The sequence below is a fragment of the Rana temporaria genome, chromosome 1, assembly GCF_905171775.1.
Source record: "Rana temporaria chromosome 1, aRanTem1.1, whole genome shotgun sequence".
NCBI classification, from domain to species: Eukaryota; Metazoa; Chordata; class Amphibia; order Anura; family Ranidae; genus Rana; species Rana temporaria.
In genome coordinates, this window is record NC_053489.1 from 411,226,469 (window position 1) to 411,246,257 (window position 19,789).

The 19,789-nt window shown below is 39.1% G+C and overlaps 2 protein-coding genes across 4 annotated transcripts in view; one reads left to right on the plus strand and one right to left on the minus strand.

The window, feature by feature from the left end:
• GTF2E2 (general transcription factor IIE subunit 2) overlaps positions 1-19,789 on the plus strand; it is a 96,369-nt gene that overhangs the window by 21,384 nt on the left and 55,196 nt on the right. The window contains exon 3 of the mRNA XM_040324532.1: positions 19,533-19,624. Coding sequence (XP_040180466.1) covers positions 19,533-19,624 — 92 coding nt within the window. The remainder of the gene's footprint in view (positions 1-19,532; positions 19,625-19,789) is intronic.
• On the minus strand, positions 892-17,035 carry SMIM18 (small integral membrane protein 18). Of its 3 annotated transcripts, none has more exons than XM_040324554.1 (2): positions 16,904-17,035; positions 892-1,451 (listed from the first exon to the last, which is right to left on the minus strand). In XM_040324554.1, the coding sequence occupies exon 2, from the start codon at positions 1,426-1,428 to the stop codon at positions 1,138-1,140; it is 291 nt and encodes a 96-aa protein (XP_040180488.1). In that variant the 5' UTR covers positions 1,429-1,451; positions 16,904-17,035; the 3' UTR covers positions 892-1,137. The 3 variants fall into 3 exon arrangements, with proteins under 3 accessions (XP_040180488.1, XP_040180479.1, XP_040180498.1); XM_040324545.1 differs by having other exon boundaries at positions 892-1,454; positions 16,904-17,031; XM_040324564.1 differs by lacking the exon at positions 16,904-17,035 and adding an exon at positions 6,833-6,853 and having other exon boundaries at positions 892-1,454.

The following is a 19,789-nucleotide window of genomic DNA, read 5'->3' on the forward strand; positions in this document are numbered from 1 at the left end:
TCCTTTGTTTGTTTGGCTTGTTTACGAACTGAGGCTGCAGAACAGAGAATGGGATTTTTCCCCGGGGGAACCGCCCCCTGGGAGGTACTGTGCTGTGTGGAGTGTTTAACACTTAACATGCTGTTTTTCTGCCTAGTCAATCTCCTAAAAGGGAGGATAATACCCTAAGGTCAATTGCTGCTGTGTCCGTCCATGAACTCAGAGAAATGGATTTTACGGTCAGTACAAAAATCCTATTTTTTTATTTATTTTTTTGACAGCTGTCGGCTTGAGCAGAGAACTTTGCATAAAATTAGGAAAATGCTTTGTTAAGATCGCGATCTCGATTCTTAACAACTAATCGTGCAGCTCTAATTTAAAGCCAGTGTTATATTTACTTTTAGCAGAAAAAGGAATGAAAGTTGTTGTTTGATTTCCAGTTCCACGATTTGGTTCCGGTGATTAAGACCTCCATGCATACACCGTTTTTACAGGTATTTAGGCTTTTTTTTTAATCTGCCACTAAATGCCTCTGCATGTTGGCCTATGCATCCATGCACACACGGGAGTTTAAAGGCAGAAAAACTCCCCCGCCAAAGTCGTGTTCAGCAGAGGAGCTTCTTCGCATCAAAACTGCCTGACCCATCTAAATGCAGGAAAATGGCTGGTGTCTGCCTATCCCAGGTAGAATAATTATTTTAACAAGATTTCTGGTAAGTGAAGATGATTGAAAAATTTGTTGTGGATTCCTGGTCTTTTTGAACAAACTTTTTACTTGTGTTTCAAGGCAGAAAGGGCACAGCATGGACAAAAAGAATGCTGACCTCAACAGCAGGAATATTCACTTTTTAGACACCCATTAGCTAATAAATGTTGTTTTTTTGTTTTAAGAAAACAAGATTATGTACACTGTTATCTGCCCAAACATGTTTTAATCATGACAATAGGATGTATTCTGGTCCAGTGTGATAATTTGCTTGTCACAATTTTAGGAAAAGTCAATGGTAAAACAGAGGTTCAAATAATTTACATTTTAAAGAGGGGGAAAAAAGTATACATGACTCATGAAGAAGAATGTGCTTGCGCTAGCAGGGCAACATCTGCTTGCGGATTGTCCTGTAAAAGGGGTGACAGGCATAGTCGTTGCCATTTGTGATACTACACCACTTCAGTTTTCCGCTTTTTCATGCTGCTCATTAGAGCTCTGACTGGGTTTGGCTCATTCTCGAGGTCTTTTACTGTTTTGTGTTTGGCACAGCAACAGCAGTCCAGCATTTCATAGAGGAACGCCAGTAGAACCAGAGATAGCACAGTCAGGATAAACAAGACCAGGATTACAAAACAGGCAGTGTTCCAGCCATCATGGAATGGGTAGATTTTCTGAACCTGGAATCCAACCTGCTGCAGGATCAAGGTTGTCTCATTCTTCCAGGAACCAAGAGATGACATCTTGGTGCAGGTGCTCCAAAGAACAACTGAAAGAAAAAAAGAAAACATTTCCATTGAATACAGGTTTAATACATGACATTGGGTCTCTTTCTGTACTGTTTTCTTTTTTTTTTTTTTTTTGCTTTGTTACAAATACTGCACAATTAAACAGAAATGTGTGTGTGTTATATATATATGTATATGTGTATATATATATGTATATGTGTATATATATATGTATATATATGTATATATATATATATATATATATATGTGTGTATATATATATATATATATATCTCTTTATTTTGGACATTTATTTAATCGGTTACACACATATAAAAAAAACAACCTCATAAAAAATAAATCATTTTTTGTTAATTTTTGGCGTATGTTTACAGAATTTGTATGGCAAAAGGCTGAATCAAGACTTGCATACCATATCCTTACAAGGTCTAAACTGGATGGGAGACTAGGCCTACCCAATATGAGGTTTTATGAGGCAATTGCCCTAACTGGAATCCTCAGCTACAAACACCATACCACCCAAAAGACACTGGAGGGCCATGCTTTGGCTCAAGCCCCTTGGGTCCCGTACCTACCTAGAGGGCTGTCTAAAACTGATTATTTTCTTACTATGCATATTTAAAAGGTCTGGGATTTGGTCAATAAACAAGAAGCTCTCTCTATTATCACCATTGGGTGGTTTCCACTGGTTTTCCCCGGGGTGAGTCATTGTTCTTCCCTTTTTTTTTTTTTCTTTTTAACTCTGGGCGACTGACGGAGACACTAGTTTTCTTGAAGTTTATGCAGAATGGGAGATTGCGCCGATTGAATGATCTTGGAGAGGAATATGGCGAGTTTCCAGTGAATATCTGGAGGTATCAGCAATTACAGCACTTCTGTAATTAGAGTGGTGGAATCTCTAATGCCTCGTACACACGATCAGAATTTCAGATGAAAAAAATCGGACAGTTTTTTCATCGGATATTCCGACCGTGTGTGTGCCCCATCGGACTTTTTTCCGCCAGAGTTTAGAAAGAGAACATGTTCTTCTTTCTTTTTTTTTTTTTTTTTCAGATGGGGGGGGGGGGGGGGAAATCCTATAGGAAATTCCGATCGTCGGTGTACAACTCAAACGGAGAAAAAAAACATGCATGCTCAGAATCAAGTCGACACGTGCTCGGAAGCATTGAACTTCATTTTTCTCGGCTCGCCGTAGTGTTGTTGCGTTTTGTAGGGTCGGAATTTGGTGTGAGCGTGTTTATGCAAGACAGCTTGAACGGAATTCCGTCAGAAAAATCTGTCGAGTTTATCTCGAAGGAAATTCTGATCGTGTGTACAGGGCATTACAGATTTTGAATCTTTGTAGCTTAAACCGCATACGGATAGAGGTATGCTCTCTATATCTCATAAGTTGTTGAACAAATGTAACATTGCCACAGGCCTTTAGATTTTTTGGGGAGTGGGAAAACTGAGTTAGGTTGCATTTTATAGATTTACAGAAACGGAACGTGTTAATATTGGCACACACATCATCAACAAGTACTAAAATACAGGAGACAAACTATAAATTCTTATCTAGGTGGTACAGGGTCATGCAGATGCTGGCAATTGCATACCCCTCCGTCTCGGACAGATGCTGGCGGGGATGCGGGCAACAAGGATTGCATATCCACATTTGGTGGGAATATCCCAATTCTAGGCCATTTTGAGCTGAGCTCAGGAACTATTCGGGATGACCCTGTGCAATGCCTCCTTCATGGTATTCAGTTCTATTAGGGCATATATAAAGCTTATAGTGCCACATCTGCTGGATGCAGCTAAAGGTTTAATCTTGGTCTTTTGTAATAAAGCCACAAGTGCCTATTATAGCTTATTGGGTGAAACAGGTTAATGTAACTATGGATGAGAAATGGGTGTACACCAATAGTAATAGATCAGAAGAGTTTTTTTGCTAAATGGAGTGGATAGCTCTAGGGCTGCAACTAACGATTATTTTCATAATCGATTAGTTGGCCGATTATTGTTTCGATTAATCGGATAATAGCATTAAAAAAAAAGAAAATTAGCATTTTTACATTTTTTGAGGCCAAGTTGTTGTTGGGCAGATTACAAAACACAAATTGCCGCAAAAACACATTACATGCTTTTCTGCAGCTTCTCCATTAAACTATATTGAACCAAAAAAAAAAAAAATAGCCCTGTTTTGCGTTAAAGTCCTTGCCCTTTCCAAATGCGCAGCAGCTGAAAAAAAATCATGGATGTATATGTGTCCCATAGGAAAACATGTAAATGAACTGTAGTGTGTTTCTGCAAAAAGCACCAAAAAACAGAGGTGTGACCCCGGCCTGAGATGTTTAGTAACATAATGGGGTTAAAAAAACCTAAAATAAGTACAAAAAGAGCAAATAATCGCTACTGTAATGGGTTAATTTTTTTACTGTTTGACAGTGCAAGTAATATTTACAGTAGCGATTTGCTTTTTTGTACTATAAAGGGCCAATTTTAGTTTTTTTTAACTCCATTATGTTACTGGCCGATTAATCGATTATGAAAATTGTAATCGATTAATTTCATAATCGATTAGTTGTCGATTAATCGATTAGTTGTTTTGGCCCTAGATAGCTCCCCATCGAGTATTCAGGAAACTACACTCTGTGGTATTGAAGATGGAAGACTGCCCCCCGCCCCTCTCTCTCCTAAAGTAACCTTTTAAAAATAAAGTTAATTTCATTTTTAACACCTTCAATGCCGTTCTTAAAGTGGTATATTAGTAGATGCAGATAGACTCGGCTCTGGCAGAAACGAACATATATGCAAAAATGCCAAGTCTCATGCACATCTGTGTGATCAGTTATGCCTCGTACACACAATCTTTTTTTCCGCCGGAATAAACTCTGGGTTTTTCCGACAGAGTTCCGCTCAAGTGGTCTTGCATACACACGGACAAACCAAGATCCGCCTGTCAAAATGCGGTGACGTACACCAGTTCGATAAGCCTAGAAAAATGAAGTTCTATGCTTCCGAGCATGTGTCAAATTTTTTCCGAGCATGCACCATACTTACTAACGGAATTTCCGATCAGGAAAAGTCCAATGGGGCATACACACGGTCGGAATATCCGAGGAAAAAAATTCCGTCTGGCTTTTTTCCTCGGAAATTCCAGTCGTGTGTATGTGGCATTATGGGTAAAAAATTGTAATTTCTTATAAATTGGCAGTTAACATAACCTCCTGTTTAGGTGTGCTTATTTATTGAAACCACTGTAAACTACGCCTGATGCTCTACTGAGAGGAACAAAGGTTCCATGAAGTCATTTATTTATGCAACATATACAGTCTGAATTGCCAGAAGCCACATATATTGAAGAGCCATCTTGTGTGTATTGGAAATTAAAGTGAATCTGTATTTTCTTATACCAGAAAAAGAAACATGTTTGTACAGTAGGGACTGTAAGCCACCTGTGCTTACCATGCCCTTGCTCCTCTCCTGCCCCCAAACACCTACCAACCTGAGAATTACCTGGAACGTTTAGGTATGATAGAAAATGTTATGCAGCCATTGCGTCACAATTCCAGCAAAGACCCATTTGCTGGACAGGAGAGACAATGAGCCATCTATCCTTAGCTTCACTATGCTCCCCTTGTGCCCCACTCAGGTATTAGACCTGGAACTTCATGGTAAGATGAAGTACTTGACACTGCCCTTTCCACCTCACAATTAATTACTTTGTTTCTAAGTGCTGTAACAGGTTGGAGTATGCACCTTGATTTGTAAGTTTCTTTGTCACTGGTTCTAAACTTACACATGGACTTTACGTAGTCTTTAAGCATATTAGGGCAACAGATTAGAACAGTAAATGTAACAACTGGGTTTGGCCTTTTCTGTAAAGTGCATCTGTTCTTTTACCTAATATATGGATGAAACGCAGGTTCACTAAATTGCTGCTGGTTTTGAGCTCATTTGAGGTAGTAAAATTAGAAAATTCAACTCTATATGGTAGTGAAGTATGAATGGAAACTATAGCAATCTTGGCAAGCATTCCCATTGAACAGAATGAACAGCCACCAGATCTGGATAAATAAAGCTGTATTGTGTTGATTGCAGCAGCCAATTAACAAGCTATTCCTGCACTTGAATATGTGCCCAGTTCCCTGTAAAAGGAATTTGTAGAGAGGTCTAGATTATTTAGAATGGTCTGTAATAATGAAAGGCAAATCTTTTAATTTGGAAATGACAGCAAAATCCTAATTGGTACTGTGCACATTTTTTTTTCCATCATGGTGTGCTTTTGCCATAGTTATCAAGTATACTTAACATACCGGAAAAATATGGCACCCTTGCCTGAGAGAGTGTCTCCCTCCAGCAATGTGATGTTTGCAGACTTTCGTTGCTGCTACTGCCCTCTTCTCCCAGTCCCTTTCTGCGTACATCATCTTCGGCCACCTTAATTGCCAGCCCAGGATGATGCAGTTCTTGTACAAGATGGGTCATTTTTTCTGGCACCCAAGGCATGCTGAGATAATGCACTGAGCATGGCCTAGTGTGCAATCGGAAGCAAATTGCTAGCAAGCAAGACCGAAGCTTTGGTAGAAGAGACCTTCAGAATCACTTCTTCAAGAAGTCTACCTGCAAGCAATTAAAAAAAAAGGAACGGATTGGCAGAGGATCTGTGAGCTGATCCCCTATAGATCATAGCAGAGCGAGCTGATGACACATCCCCGTCCACTCAGTTTCTGCAGAGCGAACACCGATGGATCCTGCACTGATCTATGGGCAGCTGTGAGTAAATGCCCTGCGCTGTCCATTTACACCTGATCTGGTTCATCTAAACAGAAGAGGATGGAGGCCCCCTCAGTTTTTTTTTTAGCAGACCTGATCGGACCCAGAGGTAGGCAGGCGTAAGCGGACACAAGTCCCACCTGTTTAGGAATGCATGGACCTTCTGAAAAACTGACAGGTGGACCTGCTCGGAACAGTCGTGTAAAAGGGGCCCTAATTAAAAACGTACGGATATGGTTGTTTTGGCTTCTGACTTGATTGGATCGAGCTTAAGATTTCTGTGTTTTCCTAAGAAAACGCACTAGATCAAGGCAGGAAGAAAACTATCCAAAGCTTGGTCGGAGTTTACAGTGACACTAACCGGACTGTATGTTCATATTACACAAATGTAAAACGAGACAAGGCAATTGAAAACCTAATATTTCTAGTAAACATCCAGTTCACAAGAAGTTTTTTTTTATTTTTTTTTTTTTTTTAAGCCACACATGATTCAGTTTTTCAATTTAAAACGATATTGTTTGGGGACCACCTTCTACATAATTCAAAAATATCTATAGATTGTCTTAAAGGGGTTGTAAAGGTTTGTCTTTTATTTTCTAAATTGGTTCCTTTTAAGCTAGTGCATTGTTGGTTCTCTTACCTTTTTCCTTCGATTTCCCTTCTAAATGTTTTATTTCTTTGTCTGAATTTCTCACTTCCTGTTCCTCCTCGGTAAGCTTTCCACCATCATCCGAGCTTACTGAACAGCTTGCTGAGGAGGGAACAGGAAGTGAGAAATTCAGCCAAAAAGAACAAGAAAAAAAAACATTTACAAGGGAAAGTGAACCAACCATGCACTAGCTTAAAGGAACCAATTTAGAAAATAAAAAACAAATCTTTACAACCCCTTTAAGTTTCCTTTTATTTGAATTCAGTATATGACTATTGATGTATCCAATTAAGTATAGATAATCATCTATCATAATCATGATCTAATCAGTACATTCTTAGAAATCAAGCTCACTTTCATTAATGTATGCATGCACTGAGTCGGATTGTATGACATTTTTAAAGATTACTGTACCATGTCATTTATGTTTCTGCTAAGAATTTGTGCCTGGCAGCAACTTCTTGCTGAACAATATGTATTTGAACTTTGCATTCTCCTCTGAGATGGATTGCAAAGCCTTAATAATTAATTAGCATGTGTTCTTGCATTGCAGTGTATTTGACAGCACCTGCGTTAGTAGCTTTGTTTTTTCAAGTGCAGGTTCTCTGAAAACATGCTGCTGTTTTTCATACTGCTTTTTACATCTTATGTAGGGCAGCATTAATAGGGCTGTTATCTTAATTCAGAAACCCATCACTGAATTTACTGGAAGCACATTTATTGATGGTTTCATAATCATTTCACATAAGGATGAACACAAGACAAGGATGATCAATTTTTAAATGGCTTTGACATAAAAAATGAGAATTATACTAGAAAACTATAATAATGCTTTCTTTACTTGGTGTACTCCATTCCTCACAAATCACAAGATGCTGATAACCAAATTATTTTTAATAAAAAAACAAAACAAAAAATCAGGATTTCAACTTAAAGCGGACCTTCAGTCTTTTTTCAACTTTCTATTTATTAAATCTTCTGCCCTTGTTTTACATTTTGGATAGTAAAAGATCTTTTTTTCTGCAAGTAAATACCTTTATACAGCCCACATACAGAATCTGTGTATATATAAAATATGCAAAGTGGTTGGAGGGAAGCTTTAGAATGGCAAAGATGTTTTAATTAATAAATTATGTGAGCAGACTGCAGTTCCTCTTTTAAAGGGTAACTCCAGTTTTGTGGGGGAAAGAAATGACAAACAAAAAATATTGCATATACAAGTGTGACACAAGTCATATTGTAATTTGCAGCCACTGTGAAAAATGCAATATGGCTACCTGGAGGTGTTCTGTGTACAGAATGCCCCCCAGAAACCCAATTTCCTGCTTGTGTGATTAACTGACTCGCCAATTTCCCCAAAAGTCTATACTAAGGACGGTACAAGAAGCACTACATGTTTTAAGTTGAGAACTGTTGGGAGATGAACATTTTTTGAGGGTGCAGAGGGCTCATTTACAACACCGAGCATCAGAGGTGGGAAGAAAGTGCTGGCTTTCAGGGGAAAAGTGGGGAGGGGACGGGGGTCAGCGATAAATTAACTGTGCTTTTTAATTGTTCCCTGGGCAATAAATTAATAGTTGAACTTTGCAGTGTGTAATTTTTTTTTTTTTTTTATATAAAGCGAAATTCCCAGCTCAACTTGTCAACCAGCCTGCAACAAACCAAATTGTCCCGTCGAACAGTACACATTAAAAACGGGTTTAGTTTTCACACATTTGCAAATGCATGTGTAAGCTGCAGCTTACGCATGTACTTGCAAATGTGTGCAAACTAAACCCTTTGTTTTTAACGTGAATTGTTGGGACAATTCGGTTTGTTGCAGTCTGGTTGGTTGAGCTGGAAATGTCTTGGTCTTTGACATGCGTCGCCCATCTATGTGCTCCTTGCTGTTAACCGCTTGCCGACCGTCTCACGCCAATATGTCGGCAGAATGGCACATACAGGCAGATTAATGTACCTGTACGTCGCCTTTAAGACGCAGCATTGTGGGCGCGCATGCCGGCACAAGCTTTGTGAGTCCTGCGGACTCTGTCCGCAGGGATACCCGTGATTGTATCACGGAGAGGAAGAACGGAGAAATGCTAATGTTGTTTTTTTTTTTTTATGAAAAATATACCAGAATAAGTATTTGCCTAAACTTGGGGGAAAAAATGTTTTTATATATTTTTGGGGATATTTATCATAGCAAAAATTAAAAAATATTGCTTTTTTTGTTTTATAGTGCAAAAAAAAAAAACCCAGAGGTGAGCAAATGGCATCAAAAGAAAGCTCTATTTGTGTGGAAAAAGGGACGTTAATTTTGTTTGGGAGCCACATCGCACAACCGCGCAATTGTCAGTTAAAGCGACGCAGTGCCGAACTGCAAAAAGTGCTCTGGTCTTTGGGCAGCCAAATAGTCCGGTGCTGAAGTGGTTAAGGCCAGCTGTGGGGTGGGGAAGTTGCCATTTGTTTGTACTGTTAAATTTCCCCTGTAGTTCAGCTTTGAAAGAGGTGTCTGTGTTTGTTGTTGGGGGGGCGGGTTATTTTTATTCAGTCCACTGTGGATGAGTTGCAGATACAAGGCTATATGTGCCTAAAAGAACTTTGGTACTCAGTAACTGGGTTTTGTTTTTCAACCATCCCATTGCAACACTAACTAAGGGTCAAACCACACCAGTGCCTTTTTGGTGCGTTGCGGTAACAAAAAATCCTGCTTGCAGCATCTTTAATGGTAAAACGCATCAAAAAAGTAAAATGCAATGCTCCTAAACTAAAAAGGTGAACCAGCACTGATTTTTCTTTATATAATGTCAGAGAATAGTGAAGGTGGCAGCCTTTTTGGCATTCTTTTTCACAGCATTCTCTCTGATCTCACCATATCTGTCCAGACTAGTGTGAGTACCAGTAAGTAATTGTCAAAGTTTCCAGCAATTCTGTCAATCTTGTTATGTAGAATTGTGTTTTGGATCTCGCCAAAAGTACACATTATTTTATCAAGTTGTTTTCTGCTTCTCAATCAGACAGCAATAGTGTGTGTTTTTTTCCTCCAGAGGATAAAGCTATTATAGTGGTTTCTTGTCAAATCTATGCTTTTAAGGTTTTTGCTATTTGCTATCTTCTAAACCCCTCTACTGCTGAAGCTTTTTTTTTTGTTGTTAAACACAAATGTACCGGTTCTCAGATTGATGGTATAAACAAATATAAAAAGAAGTAATTCATATAAAACAATAGAACTATAGAGGTAACAATAGTATGGAACAGGGTTTGACAAATTTGCCTGCAATCTAGGAGCCAGCTGAAAAAGTTAGGAGCCACACACCCCGTCCCGACGAGCTTGCACGCAGAAGCGAACACATACGTGCGCAGCGCCCGCATATGTAAACAGTGTTCAAACCACACACACATGTGAGGTATCGCCGCGATTGGTAGAGCGAGAGCAATAATTCTAGCCCTAGACCTCCTCTGTAACTCAAAACCATGCAACCTGTAGATTTTTTAAAACGTCGCCTATGAAGATTTTAAAGGGTAAAAGTTTGTCGGCATTCCACGAGCGGACGCAATTTTGAAGCGTGACATGTTGGGTATGAATTTACTCGGCGTAACAATATCTTTCATAATATTAAAAAAAAAATGGGGATAACTTTACTGTTTTTTTTATTTTTTAATTTAAAAAAAGTGTAATTTTTTCCCAAAAAAGTGTGCTTGTAAGACCGCTGCGCAAATACGGCCATTTTATTCTCTAGGGTGTTAGGATAAAAAATATATATAATGTTTGGGGGCTCTAATTAGAGGGAAGAAGATGGCAGTGAAAATAGTGACAAATTACATTAGAATTGCTGTTTAAAGGGGTGGTTCACCCTAAAAACTACTTTTTTTTTTTTTATTACACTGGCCCCCCACATTACAATTCGATTAAGGCTATTATTTTTTTTTTTTTTGATGCTGTACATACCTTTGTACAGCATATTCACCCGTGGCATCCGGCTTGCGAGTCCCGCGGGAGTGGGCGTTCCTAACATGTCTGTGATTGACGTTTTGACCAAAAACGAGCTCCCCCCCGTCGCGTAAGCGTCGCATGCGCAGTATAGCGCCGACTCGCCGTTCGGCTCCTTTCGCCAACCGCGACGGGGGGAGCTCGTTTTTGGTCAAAATGTCAATCTCGCAAGCCATGTGATGGTCTGTCGGAGCACCCACAACAAAGGAAAACCCAGCTCCAAATCTATTCAGGAGGTCTTTGCCCATGACGCAAGCAAAATGGTGGCAGTTGCGTCCACTCGTAGCCAAATAAAGACAGATCCCAGACTTGGATAGCTCATTGGAAACTTTTAGTGAAGACATGGCTACCAGTTCTCTTGGTAGCAACTATAACTGCAATCTTCTGCAGAGGTTTGAAGACCTGCTACAGAGAGCTCTTAACATCTTGTTTAAGAACCTACTAATCAACTTACCAGAGAGTTTCAGTAGCTTGACAGAAGAGCCACACTCCTGGAATCTAGATGCAGCGACATCTACAGTGCTCAAAGGCCACAAAGAAGAAATCAAACTCCTTAAAACCACAAAGGCAGCTTCATTAGCGAAACTTGAAGATTCAGAAAATTTAAACCAGAGGCCAAATTTACAACTGCCAGAGCATGTCCTGCACTGTTTCATGAACTTGCCTGAGCTGCCAATAGAGTGAATAGAGTTTGACAGGATTCATTGGGAGCGAGCATGAAGACTTGATGACCCTTAAAAAGCTATTGTCCGCATGCGCTACTTTTGAGGACAAAAGGCTCCTTTTAAAACAACAAATCAAACACAGTGGCTGGATTTAAGTTTGCTTCAAAATCCTTCCTCTGCTTGCAATACATTTTAGAAAATCCTCTGGTATACTTGAATAAAACACCAAACAGGAGGTCCCCTGCTGCACGTATTCTGGGATGACCAGCTTCTTTCATGTAGGTACTGGGTAATCCATGCACGGCACTTGTGGGGCTGCTGTTGGAAATCATGGGGTCCCATACAGCTGCCATGAAAATCCATCAACTGGGCGCCTCCAACAGAAAATCCACATTCACAATGGCAGAACGGCAGAGGTGGGAGTGACGTCTGTCACACGAGTCATCCTGGCTGGTCTGTTTTGCTCTTTGGAGCCACTGTATCTTCTGAATGGATATACATTGACTAGCGCGATTTTTAGTTTTTATTAATTTGCTTATACCCGGGGCCTTCTGTTTTTTACTTTTATATGTTGTTTATATTGGTGTGCACATTGGGTTGTTAATCATGCTGTCTCTTTTTAACTTCAGTGTCTTTTCACACTGTTGCAGCCGGTGTACCCAAGGTTTTCGAGTGGCCCACAGTTTACCATAGATTTTTTACTATGCCCCATGTTTTTGGTGCATTTTCTGAAAGTCTTGCATGCTGTATCTTTTGATACGCTTTCAGAAAATGTGCCAATAGTGTGGGACATAATAGTCTGTGGGGAAATCTGAAGGAAAACCATCGGTATACCTGCACTGTAGCTAATCCGCAGCACAGCAGTGTGAAACAACCATACAAGTGCTCAGTTAGAGCCCACTAGATCCAGAGTCATGAAAAAATACACTGTTATTCCAAAATTTATGGGGGCCTACGTTTTACCAAATATAACAAATAATTATTATTAAGCAGCACAGGTGGCCCAATTTGATGTTATTATATGCAACTTCTAAAAACCCTCTTTGGCCTATATTTTCTCCCAAACAGTGATCAACAACATATTATGGCTACCTAAAAAACACTAGAGGCCATATAGCCAGGCTTATCACCTTCCATACACATAGAATGTAGGACCAAACTAAACATGTAGGCAAATTGATTCCACCCCACGATTGGCTTTTATAGGTAACCTGTTTATTCTCTCCTGCTTTTATAAATTCATCTGCTGGTGGTACAAACATAACCTTGACCATAATTCTGTTTAGTGAAAAAAGGTAATTATTCAACCAATATTTTGGTATTTACAAATTAAAACGTTTCATGAAATTTTTTATAGATCTCTAACCACCCCTCCCTCGACCTTAGCATGTTTGAGCGAAAATGCAAATCAGACTATCGTGCCCCAAACATAATCACACATTTTTCATACTAATTATTCTGAGCTCTTTAATTACATTTGCAACCCCCAACCTACACAATGGGAAACAGAAGAGTTCTGCAAATGTCACTGCTGTGGATGCCAACTGCAACTTATTACTTTGGTAGTACTTGGTCCCAGCCAGTATCTCAGACTCTCGGCCTATCCCCCAAATTGCTTCCAGGGGCTGTTTATCCTCTGATACATTTGGTCATATCTGTTGGGACTGCCACAAGGTCAAAATAATGTGGGTACGAGTTTATTGGACAATTTTCATGGTATTGGGATGAAACCTCACAAAAAAACTTGGCTTTATTGGGCAATGGGACTGGATGCTAAAGCCTTGAAGTTCTTGATTTTACCCTTCCCAAAATTCAAGCATAGAGTCTCTGAGAATAGTTTTTTTTTTCTTAAAAACTTACAATTTGCATACAAGTGACCATTTTAAACATATCTGGACTCCCTTGTTGGAACACCATCTAAGATTCTTCAGACCCTGAATGTGCTCAAGCAATCCAGGATATGCAAACCCAAACTATCTTACGCTATCTGAGCAATCAATACCCTATATAAAAACTCAAATATACATTTTCTGTTTGTTAAGCTCAATATCTTTCTTTTTTCTCTCCATACAATATCAAATATCTTGTTTCATTCAAGTCACATAAAATATTTTGATCCTTTTGATGGGTATAAATGTTCTTTACATTGGCAAAAAGTACTCTTATTGACCAAGTGTTTATTTTGAACTTTTATGCTATCCTTATTTTTGACAAACAAAAGCAATCAGGACTGACCCTGGCAAATGATTCTTAAACCACACTGTTACCTGGCCAGTAATTGTCCTGAATATGCAGCAATCATGCCTTATCTATAGGAACCTTATCTTGATCTCTCTGTATAAGAAATTAAGTTGGCTGTAGATATGAGATGAGTCACTTGGCAGGATCAGGTGATGATATCAGTCACAGATGGCTGCCAGAAGATTGTTCTAGGCGAGGGCAATTGTTTGGACAGGAATTTATCCCAGTCTCTCTTCTATGAACATTAATAGCGGCATTTCTCTATTCCTCTTTCTTTTTCCTTTTGCATTAATGTGCCACAAATGCTTGATATACACAGTAGATGCCATTAAAGCCAGGTGAGATGCAACCAGTACTCCTTTTGAATAGGCATAGTATGGTCTGCCTGTGTAATATGTGTTTTATGGTTTGCATCCTGATATCTCATTGTGTATAGTGTGTGTGTGTGTGTGTGTGTGTATATATAGTGTGTGTGTATATATAGTATCGGTGGCTCTTGGGCGTCAAATTTGCGGTCTGTTCTTTTTTGGGAACATAATTTTGTAGGTTGAATAAAATGTTCATATCAGTAATTAAAAAAAGCAAGATGGCACACGTGAACTCTCTTTTTAAATTTGCTACAAGAAAAAACTGTATCCCACAATGGGTACACATGTATGCTATGATGGCTATCTGCTTCCAGCTACACTTTCAAAATGAGGGAGTGCAGCTTTGAGAAGGCGGGGCTTACACAGGTTAGAGCAATGGCTTTACAACATTGGACCTACAGTATTATTGGCATTTGGATGTGTAAATGAAAAGTTGTGCTAACTTTCTTTCTTGGTATATCGGAGCTGCACTCTCTAGTCAGCATTGCAAAGCCACCTTCTTAAAGGGGTTGTAAAGGTAAATGGTTTTTCACCCTAATGCATCCTATGCATTAAGGTGAAAAAACATCCGACTGTACCGTCCCCCCGAACCCAAGTTTTACTTACCTCACCCCTCGAAAGTCCTGCGCGCGTCCTTGTGATCTTCTTCGGTTCCCAGCCTGGCCGTTGATTGGCTAGGCTGGACAGATTGATAGCAGCGCAGCCATTGGCTGGCGCTGCTGTCAATCACATGCGATGACGCGGCGCGCCGGGGGCAGGGGCCAAGTGATGCAGTTGGCAGCTATGCCCGCCGCTGTATCACGGGAGCGCGCCCGCAAAAGCTTTCCACCATGCATGAAGGTGGAAAGCTTTTGCGAGGAGGAGCCGAGACAGCCGCCGAGGGACCCAGAAGACCGAATTCCGGGACACTGCAAAACGAGCTGCACAGTGGAGGTAAGTAGAACATGTTTTTGATATTTATTTATTTTAATTCTGCCTTTAGTGTCCTTTTAAGGTTTCTAGCATCATATTCGGCATACGATTTACTGTATATACTCGAGTATAAGCCAAGTTTTTTTAGCCCTCTTTTTTTTTAAGGGTGAAAATTACCCCCTCGGCTTATACTCGAGTCATGTTTCAACCTACTTGTTTTAGTGTGTTCCGGAAGTCACTCAGGGGTCTCCGTATCGCGGCGCGCAGCTAGTATCTGTCCCGCTGTGAATTTCTCCTTTCTCCTCTCTCCCCGCTTGCAGTGTCTTTCTCCGCTGCGCTGACAAAGCCGCCGACGTAACTCCCGCCCATGCCGTGCACTAGGATTGGCTGCTGGGACTGCCATGTCCCAGCGGCCAGTGACGCTGTGCACTAGGATTGGCTGGAGTCGTGAGATAAAGCGGAAGTGAGGCAAGGAATAAACGGTATACAGTACAGGAAGAATAATGGGGACACTCTGATTGGTCATTGATGGGACACTGTGATTGGACACTGATGGGGACACACTAATAAATGACTGATGGGGACACTCTTATCAGAGTGTCCCCATCAGTCTTTTATCAGAGTGTCCCATCAATTTACCGTACCAGTAGCTGCTGCATTTCCCACCCTAGGCTTATACTCGAGTCAATACGTTTTCCCAGTTTTTTGTGGTAAAATTAGGTGCCTCGGCTTATACTTGAGTATATACGGTAGGTTCTAGACCTTCCAGTCAAATATTTCCACAATGTTAGGAGTGCAGCAATAACCAGGTTTACATACCAATGCACAAACTCACAAATATGTTGATACTGGATGAACATTTCTCCAACAAACATAGCCCTATTATAGAAAACTAAAAGTAACTCGCAAAACAAGACACTTGTATGGTAAGGCTCATGAAAGCATCAATTTTTCTTGACTTGGGTTCCATGAAAGTAATTTAGTGATCATTTTTAGTTTAATTTATGAATTTGGGAACATCTGCTTCTGTCAGAGCCTTAATACAGCCTTAAGTCCCCTGACATTTTTTACTATCATTATCTTAAGCATTAGCTACTGACACATATGGTTTTGGCTTCACAAGTCTTAAGCACACCAGGAGCTTCAGAACCTGGAACCTTTTCCGCCCCTCCTATCCCTCTCTTCCCCCTGTGAGTCTAATGTCCCCCCAACTCGCTGGGACAACATAGGAGGAGGAATCGGTAAAATGCTACTCCCCAACATGAGAAATCGTCATGATATTCACCAGGGGATGACTTTGCAATTGTAAAGCATCAATGCAAACTAAATATGACCTGTGAGTACAAAGAAAGGTCAAAGGGTAAATAGAATTCTGGGTCTTCCTACCAAGCAGATGAGGTATTGTATTAAATCAATATCTGCTATTGATTTTTTTTTTTTCTGTTACATTTTTCTGACTCTTGCTGCAAAACATTTTCAAGTGTCTGTAATTGTAGATAGTGAAATGTAACAGAAAAATCAACAAGCAGTTATAGCTTAAATAGACAAAATACACGTAATTAGAGGAGGCTGTCAAATGATGTGCAAATGTAAAGGCTCAGCAATGCTGGCAGACTGCTGTGAGCCGAAAAGGGATTCCTTCAGCCATCAATTTTCTGCTGCTCCGTATGCATTTATGTTGAACTCAAAGAGCCTGGATGTGTTTAATGCATGCCTGACAGAATGGGGCGTGAGCCATGCTAAGGAAGATGGGGTCCATGTCCTGCCTGCAGACTAAATATTACACGCCACGGTCTCTATAGCATGTACACATTACACACAGGTTAAAATGTTGAAGATTTTTGCAGATGCCAACGTATTCTGATAAAATACACAGGCAAGATATGGGTTTCCATGAACCTACCTTCTTGTATGAGAAGCTGCCGGAGTCTGTTGTGCAGCTCCGTGTCGATTGCTCAGCAATGTGTGGATGAGACAGAGCTTGGCTGCCATTGGACAGTGCTGAATGCAGCCAGCAGACTGTTACACTGGTTCATTAGCATCCCATCCCTCCACCCAAAGGACTGAGCAACTACAGGAGAAGCATGCTATGAGTCTGCTGCTTTTTCTATGCAGGATTTTTTTTATTAAGTATTTTTTTTTTTTCCGATGCTGTCCTCCTAAGGAAATCTTCTTTTCATCCCTAATTTGTGTTAATATACGTATACTGTGTAATAGATTTGTTTACTGTCAAAAAATAAACTGAATAATTTTAAATTAAATTCTAAATTAGATTTGCATGTCACTATGTGATTTTACATTACAGCTGCGATATGTAGACCTTATTTCAAACATTATTACAATTAATTTTTTCATTATTGTTTTTTTGTTTATTAACCTTGGCCAACTGTTGTGGACAACATAAAGATGTACTCTAGTTCTCGATTGTCTTTCCTTTTTTATTACGGTTTCGTCTAAAACGGTGTAAGGCCTCATACTCTTAAATTGTATACTCTAACAAGCATGGCACTCTGCTTCTTCCTGTATTGTGTTTGTAAATGTGTCTGCCTTCATATTTAAAGTGCTGCGCAAGCTGGTGGCACTATTTAAATCCTGTATATAATAATAACGATAATAATAAAAAAATATAGTGTGTGTGTGTAATATAAAAATATATATTATGTATGTATGTATGTATATATGTGTGTGTGTGTGTGTGTGTGTGTGTGTGTGTGTGTGTATATGTATATGTATATGTGTATGTATGTGTATATATATATATATATATATATATATATATATATATATATATATATATATATATATATATATATATATATATATATATATATATATATATATATATATATATATATATATATATATATATATATATATATATATATATATATATATATACTTATTGTGTGTGTGTGTGTGTATATGTATGTGTATGTATGTGTGTATATATATATATATATATATATATATATGTATGTATATGTATATGTATATGTGTATATATATATATATATATATATATATATAAATATATATATATATATATATATATATATATATATATATATATATATATATATATATATATATATATATATGACACACACACACACACATATATATATATATATATATATATATATATATATATATATATATATATATATATATATATATATATATATATATATATATATATATATATAAAATTTTTGTGTAATATTTTTTTTTTATTTTTTTTTTTTATGCCTCCCGAATTCAGCTTTATTTCAGCCAATGTGCCCATTGTGGCATTCAGGGTCATATTTTAGAGCAGCCATCAGGGACATAAAAAAAAAAAACTATGTTCAGAGAGGAGCCTACTGGGATATTTACGTGTGTGTATAAGCGTTAAAGGGGTTTTAAAGGTTTGTGTCTTTTCACCTTAATGCATCAAGGTGAAAAAACACCTGCCAATCACCGGCCCCTCAGCCCCCCCTGTTTTACTTGCCTGAACCAGTTCACCTGCCCGGCGCGTCCCCAGCGTTCTCTTCTCCACGGAGTCCTGGCGTTGATTGGATAGGTTGATAGCAGCACAGCCATTGGCTCCCCCTGCTGTCAATCAAATCCACCGACGCAGGTGCCAGGAGGGTGGGCCGAGTGTATGACACAGGAGCTCGCCTGCAAGGTAACCCCCTCGGGAGAGCTTCCCAGAGGGGGTAATCTAATGCCGAGAGAAGCCGCGAGAGCCACCGAGGGACCCCAGAAGAGGATGTTCGAGGCCACTCTGTGCAAAATGAACTACTGACAAACGGCTACTGTAGTGTGAAGATTTTCCTAAGCAATTCATTCAAATTTTACCCAAAAAGGCAGACCCTCATTCTGCTCACTGACTGGTAACTGTTGTGGACAGCTCAGTATTTGATTCTGAGGCCAAGACGGATCATAGATGATGGGGGATGGGATATTCATAAACTAGTTGTCCTTGTGTTGAGGCCCATTGCAACTCTTGTGAACAATTAGGTATTTTTTTGCACAGTTATTCTCTATAGCAAAAGAAGGGAACGAGGCAATTACAAAAAGGAAAAGAGTAGAGAGATCTCCCTGTGTAATAAACGTTCTTTGCCTGAGGCGGTCATTATTCCCTCTTAGCTGATCAGAAACGGCTAAACTTATTGTGAGAAATTCTCAGATTGGAAAGCGGCATTTGCTTTTCATCACCCAGATTCTGGTCTTTGCAAGTAAAAAAATAATCCCGGTTCACAATAGTGCACCATATGATGCAACCTAAGTCGTAAAGAATTGGCTGACAAGGGGAATTTCTTTTTGATGTGAAATTTTGTAATGCTCTCACTTACTTTTTTTTTTTTTTTTCCCCTCTTTTCCTATTTTCTTCTCACCATATACAAATATTGACTGTTACAAATGCTTGTACTTACTCTGCAAATACCACAGTATACTTGTGTATAGAAAATGGTCTAAAATTAGGAAAATTTAAGACCGCAATTTATAGAAATATATATAGTGACTAACCCAAATGTTTCTTTTGTCAGATGGCAGCAATGGGGCATTTGGCGGCAAACCCCTGTCTGGGACATCTAACTTCAAGTTTGGGGTCCTTGCAAAGATCGTCAACTATATGAAGGTAATATTTTGTTTTTTAGAATGCACTTTGTATTTATGTGGAAGATAATTTTTATATTTAAAAAAATATATATATATATTTTTTTTGACCTCCAATAAGGTTACTCCCTTCAAGACTATTGCTATTCAGCACTGTGCTATTTTTACTTGGCATTCAACACTGTGC

Excerpts from the sequence above, each read along its gene's own strand:
- SMIM18 (XM_040324554.1), bottom strand. The coding sequence starts at position 1,428 with ATGTCATCTCTTGGTTCCTGGAAGAATGAGACAACCTTGATCCTGCAG.